The sequence below is a fragment of the Nanorana parkeri genome, unplaced genomic scaffold, assembly GCF_000935625.1.
Source record: "Nanorana parkeri isolate BGI_ZX_2015 unplaced genomic scaffold, ASM93562v1 scaffold716, whole genome shotgun sequence".
NCBI lineage: Eukaryota > Metazoa > Chordata > Amphibia > Anura > Dicroglossidae > Nanorana > Nanorana parkeri.
The window spans coordinates 1-9,469 of NW_017306984.1; the positions used below are offsets into that span (position 1 = coordinate 1).

General features: G+C 39.1%; 1 protein-coding gene across 1 annotated transcript; it reads right to left on the bottom strand.

Moving 5' to 3' along the window:
- Nucleotides 1–2,269: 2,269 nt before the first annotated feature.
- Nucleotides 2,270–7,482, bottom strand: HSPB2 (heat shock protein family B (small) member 2). The gene is made up of 2 exons (XM_018564020.1): nucleotides 7,389–7,482; nucleotides 2,270–2,718 (listed from the first exon to the last, which is right to left on the bottom strand). The coding sequence occupies exons 1-2, from the start codon at nucleotides 7,480–7,482 to the stop codon at nucleotides 2,270–2,272; spliced, it is 543 nt and encodes a 180-aa protein (XP_018419522.1).
- Between the last annotated feature and the right edge of the window lie 1,987 nt (nucleotides 7,483–9,469).

A 9,469-nucleotide genomic window follows, 5' to 3' on the forward strand; every position in this document is an offset into this window, starting at 1 on the left:
AATCCAATTTTTTAACGCCACTTAGCTTCCAGGCACTTTGTCTATGTCTGCTTGGGAAACTGAATTTGGGGTCAAAGTTGGCACAGACAAAGCTCACAGGCCTCCCAAGGTATGATAAATGTATCTCTGGCAGAAGCTGATAATAAGGTGTTGTCGCTGTGGTACCTGGCCCCTGCAAGGTTGGCAGCAATGTATTCAGGACCCTCAATATGCTCTTCTTAATGAAGAAATCTTGGAAATCTCCCCAAGTAGCATTGGCTATTACTAAATCCAAGATATCCTGGATTATGATGCATGCGAAGTTGGCCAGTATTTTTCTAGACACACAATCGCAATATGAGAAGGTTTGGGATCCATGGTTGTAATATGTCAATTTATGAATCTGTCCTGCAAGATATTCTTCTTCCAAAACACCTTCTAGCGCTCCTTCTTTCCTCTTCTCGTCTCTCAGTGATCTCTTACCTTTAGTGGTGTCCCTAACTTTTCTGCTGCCTGGGGTAGGGGGCTGGCGGTGGTGCACGCTAACAGGGGGTATGTGTTATTTATGTCTACTGTTTGAAGGAGGTCTACAAGCCACAAGAGTCCTGTGTGTAAAACTACTTATAAATTGCTCATCCGCCCTCTCTTGACTTGATGCTTTGACTTGATGTTTGTTCCTCTATTGAGGATTTTCTCTTTCAGTTTTCTAATAAAGTTGTTTCTCGTGCGCTTTTTTTATATGACTAATTCAATGCCTCATTCACTGTATACCACTCTCACAAACAACATTTTCTTTGTATAAAATATACTCTTGCGTAGTTCATTTAAACCACATCTTCATAGTCCCTTTATTACCATTAACTGACCCCACAATTTTAACTTTGCTTTTATTTTGTTTTGTTTTTTTACCTAGTTTTTTCCTACTCCTTATTTTTCTCCCATCTGTATAATTTTATACTTCTATACTTCTTTACAGTTCAAATATCCCCATTGGGGGTTGGTGTAGAATTACCCCTTACATTGGTGGTCAGTGAAGAATCCCCTTTACATCGGTGATCAGTGTGAAATCCCCCCTTACAATTGTGGTCAGTGTGTAATCTTCCTTACATTGGTGGTCAGTGTAGAATCACCCCTTGTATTGGTGGTCAGTGTAGAATCCCCCCTTACATTGGTGGTCAGAGTAAAATCCCCCCTTACATTGGTGGGCATGTAGAATCATCCCTTACATTGGTGGTCAGTGTAGAATCCCCCTTACATTGGTGGGCAGTGTAGAATCCCCCTTACATTGGTGGGCAGTGTAGAATCCCCCCTTACATTGGTGGGCATGTAGAATCCTCCCTTACATTGGTGGCCAGTGTAGAACATCCCCTTACATTGGTGGGCAGTGTAGAATCCCCCCTTACATTGGTGGGCAGTGTAGAATCCTCCCTTACATTGGTGGGCAGTGTAGAATTCCCCTTACATTGGTGTTCAGCATAGAATCCCTCTTAAATTGGTGGTCAGTGTAGAATCCCTCTTACATTGGTGGTCAGTGTAGAATCCCCCTTACATTGGTGGTCAGTGTAGAATCCCCCTTACATTGGTGGTCAGTGTAGAATCCCCCTTACATTGGTGGTCAGTATAGAATCCCCCATACATTACATTGGTGGGCAGTGTAGAATCCCCCATACATTGGTGGGCAATGTAGAATCCCCCATACATTGGTGGGCAGTGTAGAATCCCCCTTACATTGGTGGGCAGTGTAGAATCCCCCATTACATGCATGCAAAAGACAATGCATATGCCTTCGTATTTATGTATTTTTATTAAAATTACTTTTATATGGTCGCGTTTAGAAATAATAGCATCACTGTATATGCAGCCATGTTTAATTTTCTTATGTGTGGAGTATTGGTTTTGGTGTTGAAATGGTCAGCTTTCAAACTGCTCTCAAGTATCCGAAGTGGCAATATGTCACACTATGCAGGAAAAATAACACAAAGAACTACAAAAATAGCCATACTGAAAATTTTATTGAGGGATGCAAATTAAACAACCTTTTAGTCTTATTATAGTGTTCAGATAGATGGGTTCTGAGCAACTGTTAAGAACCTGTAATGAAAAACCTCAAAGTTAGCTGAGTAGCGCATGCTGAGGTTCTAATGCCAATGGGTCTTTGAAAGGTATTTGTTGGAAGCCCAGATTTCTTCTTAGTATTTGGCCATTATTTGCTGAAACGTTATTGCAGCTACATTCAGAGCGGCAGGTCATTAAAATAACTTGCAACACAACTTCATGTTAAAAAAAGCCCTTATAGGCTACTATTTGCTTGTTTTTCAGCTGTGACCTCTTCTACCATAGATGGTTTCTTAACTTCTATGTTCACTGTATTTACCACTTCCTTCAGGTCTACACCTTTCTTGGGAGCTTCAATGCTGAGGATCCCATCATGAGACAGTGTAGCTTTCACTAGTAGAGGGTCCACATCCAGGGGTAGAATGTATGTTCTGTTAAATGTCCTTGTGATAAAACCGTGTCTGTCTATCTTCTGTGGGTGTTGTGCGGTCACTTCTAGTAGGTTGTCAATAGTACGAACGACGATCTCATCAGGGAGAAAATGACAGACATCGAGGAAAACTTGGAATTTGTTTTGGTTGCAGCTGACCTCAGAGAAGCCTCTGTCATGTGTTTTATTTCTTCTGGGTCTAACATAATAGCCATGATACAATGTGGGGCAAAGTAGGTCCTCTGAAGTTATACCTAAAAAGAAAAAAGTGGATATACCTATAACTTATATATATATATAGTATAAATAAGTGTATCATTGCAGTTCTAATGGTGTTAGAAAATTGTAATGGCATATGATCAACCTTTGCCAGGCCTGATAGTCTAATATTTTTTATATAGTGGCATCACTGACAACGTAATAGCATGATGCAATATAGATGTATAAGCTACAGTGGTAAGAGAGCTATTTTAATTCAGGGATATTTTAGGGAAGGGAATGTTCAAGGGGTTTCATACATACCGGTAATTTCTTATTTTCTAATTTTAACATAATTTCTAATAATTTTTTTTTTTTTTATGGTCAGGACTATTAAAATTAAAAAAAAAAACAGATAAATATGAAATATTCTCTTTTAATATTCTGCTTTCTCTTTTTGAGCCAGCAGGCGGAGCTTTTGACTCCTTATCACGTTTTGTAGGCTTGCTATTTGTGGATGAATCTCAAAGTAGAAAGCTTCTACTGTGCTGTCTCTTTAGTTATCTCAAAATGCTAAAGACCTGGAAATCTTTTGAAATGTAATAAATGTTTATTTGTAAAATGAAGATTGCACATACATTGTAAAAAAAAAAAAATCTACATCCACAGTTTAAAAAATAACCTTTAAAAAGCAACTAAAGTAAAACTGACCCAAATCATTTCCCTTTAAATTGGTGCCAAGGGGCCTGCCATACTTTATTACTAGGAACATTTTAAAGGATATGTCCATCCCAAACAGATTTTATAGTCTGCTGGAGGCCAGCTTCCTTTTAAACACATGCAGCTATAAATAGACACGAGATGAATTACACACCACAGTTGTCAAAGATTTCAAGGTGTTCACCCATCTCTAAATTCCTTACTCTAGCCAGGTAAAAGTATAAAGCACCTACTACAGCTGTAGTTCTATGCAACTTCCATATGGCGGTACCCAGTATATTAATGGCCTTGGTGACCAGACCAAATTCTTTGTTAAAAAAGTTTAGTCTATTCATATTTTGATGTCTTATGTCACATCTTCATTTATTTAACCCTAAGGTTTTACCCGTCGTCTGCATTGCTTTCGAGATACATTTCCACTTTTATTAGTGAGTGTTGCATATTAATTGCAGATAATATTTATAACATGGGTCTGAATTTTTTAAAGGCAAGATCTAAGTGGCAAATCTGACAAAGTTACCAGTGGTTAATCATTCCCTGTTCTTTAAGACACATGCACAGGAAAAATGCACCTTCAGTGAATGCTAGGTAAATGTCACATTCACTGTTTTATCATTATAACCCTGAGTGTTCAGACATGGCTTTAAAACCAAACAAACAAGTGTTTGTGTTTGGTAATACATTAATTACCCATGTATTTTCCATGGGGGTTTTCTGTAAGACGAATAAGGGGTAGTGGTAGAACAGATGAGATTTCCATCTCACATTGTGGATTACTGACTTGAATTGAAGTGATATTAAAGTCAAAAAAATGTTTCCCTCCCCCCATGTAAATGTCAGCACTTACCTTAAATGATGTCTCTTAATCCAATCTTCTTCTTCTTTCCTGGTGTTTTCATCTGTCCCTCCAGTGGTGCGGCGGCTCTCAGATCCAGCGCTGATTCTTCTCTGCTTGCTCTGCGATCCAGCGGCGGCGGCTCTCTGCGATCCAGCGATGTCTGCATGCGGGTGCACGCGTCCATAGACTTACCTTGCGTCTCTGCTCGTCTCCCGGCCGAGAATCCTTACTAGCTTAGCTTACTAGCAGTAGATATAGGCCAAAAAAACACTTTAACACTTTAGAACCACTTTAACACAAAATGAACAGTGCATGTTCAGTGAATGTGCAGTAAAGTTTTATAAATAGCATAGGACAGGGTTTTAATTTTTCACACAGTCTGATTGCCTGTCCTTAGAAATTATTTTTTATCTACCCAATTGTGTAATATAAAGAGTCAGTGCACATTCTTCTATAGGTTTAAAAATATAAAAATCACAGACTCATTTATATCAATTTCAGTTAATCAAAAAATAGGGTTTCCAGTATTTCCTCCTCTTATTTATATTATTTATCTCCTGTTTTGCATTCTGCTTTTTAAGATTTTTTATACTAAGATTTTTTTTTACATGACCAGTTGTGATATGACTAATGCCTAATTAATTCATAATGTTCTTTATGATAAAATGTTAATTTGTTATATTTAAGAATTCGTTCGTGGTTCAGTTAAAAAAAAAATGTCAACAAATTAGTACCATACTGAAGTTTATCGTATTCCCTGTTGAACTAATGGGATGGATACCAAGGTGACTTCGCTAAGGAGAGCCAAAAAGCCAGGTTTGCAGTTATAGACTCTTTAAAACAACTATTCAAATGTCATGAGATGTTGCTCACATGTATATAAAAAAGTATCTTTGTGTACAGATGTACTAAAAATGTCAACCTACATATTTTTAAAAATGGAACCTTTTGTATACATAGAATCAAAGGTGTTTAATTACTAAAGCAAACAGGTTGTTCACTTTGCAGGAGAATTTCACTTTGGAAGGGGATGTACCCTGAGTGAATGAGCTGAAACTCTGCTGACTTCCATTGTCCAATCATGTGCAAGCAAAAATACTGTTTTTTTAAATAAATGTTGCTTGTCTATTCTTTGCAAAATGAATTTTAAGTGAACAGGTTATTTCCCTTTAGTAAATCAACACCATGCTGTTGATGGCCATTGATTTTTGCTATGGATTAAATGCAACTTGTAAACCTTTCCTTTGGCTCTACACTTGTAAACAAGCATGTTTTAGAAGATAGACAGGGGTTACAACAGTTTACATACAGTATACAAGCTCTAATTTCAGTTGTGCTAGATAGATGTTATATTTAAAGAATGCAAAGTCATCTGTATAAAATGTCATTGCCCGTGTCCTATCTATGCCAGCGGACAATCAGAAACAGAGCAGCTGTTTATCTATTTATACCCTTTCTATAGCCACAGTTACCAGGTCAAATCCACAATAAAATGTTCAGTGTTGTTAGGGCTCACATGGTTCACAAGGATGGCACTCTGTGGTATTTAAATGATGCTCAGTTTGTATTATGGGGCCTAATGTATACCAGGAAAACATGCCCCATATCATTGTACCACCACCAGCTTGAACCACTGTTGCTAGATGAGATAGATACACGGATTCATGCCCTGTATGCTAGATTCAGGTCTTACTGTTTGCATGTTGCCATACAGATTTGTTAGACTGGAATGGTTTTTCCAATCTGAAGTTGTCTTGGTTTGAAAATGTCCACCACTGAAGAAGACCCAATCTTTTGGTCAGTATAGTGGAATAAAGTGGTTTTAGGGGCATTTGTTCCCATCTCCTTACACATTCTTCTGATAAATTACTCTACCATTGTCTTAGGGCTTCTTCACACCACGTCCAGCAAGCTGTGTTTTCTTGCATACCACCGCATATGTGTGGCGTGAACAGGGCACATAGAAAACATGTGCCCTGTTTACATGATGCATGTGTGGTGGTGTGCAGAAAAACGCAGCTTAATGGACATGTTGTCAACATACCCTTACCGGTCAACCTTAATGAGATTTATTCTAAGAATTTTCTAACACCTGGTCAGAGGTAATAACAGGCTGGTGGGCCACATAGGTGGTTAAAATCTGGAATTTAAACCAGTCATTAAGCAAACTGGGAAACATTTATATTATTTACACATTACTATCACCTACTTTTGCTCAACTGGTCAGTGTTGAGTTGGCCCATAGAGTGATTTTGAAGTACTTCAGAGTGCCAGTACATAGGACTACCTTATCAACATTAATCCTCTGCAACCCCCCGTGGCTCCTAAACCGAAAACGTGGACAATATGCTGATCGTATATTTGTTAGCCCTGTTGTCACATTCCATAATGCAAAGTGCATACCACTCAATAGGAAAGTAACTTTAATACGTCAGCACTAGGTAACACCTTGTGATGCCTACTTTTATCCCCATATAGTGGTTTGTAGTGAACATTTTATGGGCAGTTTTTTTTTAAAGGGGCAACTCAGCACCCAGCAGTAAAGTAAAGTGGGGATCCTACTTATTGGGACACTGTTATATGCAGTTTATAAATAACCAAGCCTTATTACAACAATGGTGTGTAGCAACCTGAAAAAACTGAACAGAATTCATGTCAGCTGCTTACAATAAGCAAACCAATGAAAACTGTCTAACTGTACCCCATTGCTCCTTGTTGAATGTACATATCCACATCCGTAATAGAACATCCAGGGGAAAAAAAATGATGGACTGTATTTTGGTAGTAAATGTAACACATTCCAAGAAAGGGAAACTCTGAATTTACCTAACTTCTAGTGAATAAGGCAAAAATGTCCAAAATGTATCGAAGTCCAGCAGTTATCTGACAGTTAATAAAATGTTACTCGCTTTCTGTGCTGCTTTTTCAACATCATTATTCTTTGTGCTGTGTTTTTTACTACAACCACCTATCTTGGCTTTCTCTATGGCACTGTTGAGTAAATCAACGGAGGAGCCAATTCTCCTCTATAGTTCAACCATTGCATGTTATTATTATTATTATTCAGGATTTATTTAGCGCCAACAGTTTGTGCAGCGCTTTACAATATAAGGAAGACATTACAATCAAATGTGGATAAAAAAAAAATTGTAAATGTTTCCTACTTACCTTCACCAAAGTTTTGATCAAATATCTTTGTTGGATTGGCAAACTCATACTCAACACTCATGGGATAGGCATGGGGCACAGTTTTATGCTCCATCAGATGAAAAGATACTGAGCTCAGGGGATGATTGTCTTTTTAGATGCTTCTTCACAACAGCAATGGGACACAGTGGCTTCCTGTTTTATTAGCTGGAAAGTTAAAGGGAGGGGAGTGCTGTGACAAAATATGGCTTAAAATAGTCCTAAATACAAAGGATTAGGACTTACCTTGAATAGAAAAGAGATAAACTATCATGTATTTTCACTGTGTGCAAATAGCATCAGTGCCCGGACACAATGAGCTACAATCTCAGACTACATTCCAGCAGCTCACTCCAGAATACCGGAAAGCGAGATTAATAAGCCTATATTGTTTCCATCCCTTTGTTGTTCTATATTGCTTTATCATTTTGAATTTTAGTCAGTGCTAGGTCGTGGTTTATGATTGCAGAAATGTTGTGATGATGTTGAAGTTTGCTGTGTCCTGTTAAAGTCTACTCAAACACTTATACGGTATTACACACATTTCCAGCTTTGAATTAAATTATATATTGAGATTCTATCAGCAAGTTGTATGCATAGACACTTCTTTCCTAGTGTGACAGTGTTTAATTGTTTAGCATTGTCACCCCCTCCTGTGAGATCCCATGTTGAGCTACAACCGGCTGCCCCAATGCATAGTTAAAGTGAAAATAAAGTGAAAAGGTTTTTAAGCTATTCCAGATGCTGATCAAATCACTTACAATGTATGCTGTTCCTTGATGTTAAAAAGTTTTAGCTTCCTGCAGAATTTACTGATCACCTGAGCAGTGGCCCTGATATCGTGTTTTAGGGTGGTTCCTTTCCCTTGAAGGGTGCTATACAGTCACCCTTGTGTGTGCTAGTAAGTTGTATGTGTCTCCAGAAACATGCAGGAACAGAAGGGCAATCCATTCTCCTTCCCTCTGCTCCACTTTCCTCCCTCCTCCCTTCTCCATGCTAGTAGACGGACAGCTGCTGGAGACAGTGATGTTCCTTGTAATCTTGGACTGGAGAGGAAGTTCATGGAAGTTGAGCTGGAGCCAGCTATTTTGGAAACAAAATGACTGTAAATATCTGGCCAACAATTTAAATAAATACTTTACTAGGCAATGTACATTTGTTTGATCTAGCCCTCATGGGCAGGGCCCTCCTTGCCATCTTGTTCTAAATTGTATTGTGATTGTAATGTCTTCCTTATATTGTAAAGTGCCACAAACTGTTGGCGCTATACAGGGGCGTAAATAGAAATTACAGTCTCCCATAGCAACATTTTGATTTCTAGTTATTCCCTTGCAGAGCCCACTTGATATCCCATACAACCCACCTGAGAGTGACCCTGCAGAGCCCGCCATAGATTGTCTATGGTGGGATCTGTGGGGTCTTAGGTGGGCTGCACACCTCTTACCTGTCAGCCCCGATCCGCTGTCCGCTTCCATGGTCGCTGGCAGGCCCCGCCTTCTCCGTTGCCGGGCCCACCTCCTCTTCCATCGCCAGGCCTGTCTCCTCTTGCATCGTCGGGCCTGCCTCCTCCTCCGCTTCTGACGCCGGGCCCTGCCTTCCTCCTCCACAGCTGCTGGCTGTCACTGACTCGGCTGTGAGGAGGAACACGCCGCTGCACAGATCACTGACAGGTTGACAGGTAAACATTTTTTAAGAGAGTCTTCCTCTTCCATCTTTTTAAAGAACTATCTTTACCCAGGTTTCTCAGCCATAGGCCACCTCTGGTTTTAGAATCAGTTTCAAGCTTCTGTTAAGACTGAAAACTTGTGATGATGTTGGAGTTTGCTGTTTGCCGTTATGGTGTACACAACCTAAACACTTAAACCAAATATATTGTTGCACATATTCCTGTAATGTCCAAAAGTTGAATCCTTCCTTTAATATCTTTTAAGGAACTATCTTTGCCCAGGTTTCACAGCCAGCCAAAGGCCAACCATGATAAGTTTTAAGATTCTGTTGAGACTGGAAGCTTCATGCAAACATGCATTTATATTCTGCCTGTGTTCTTTTCCTATTTTCTCCTA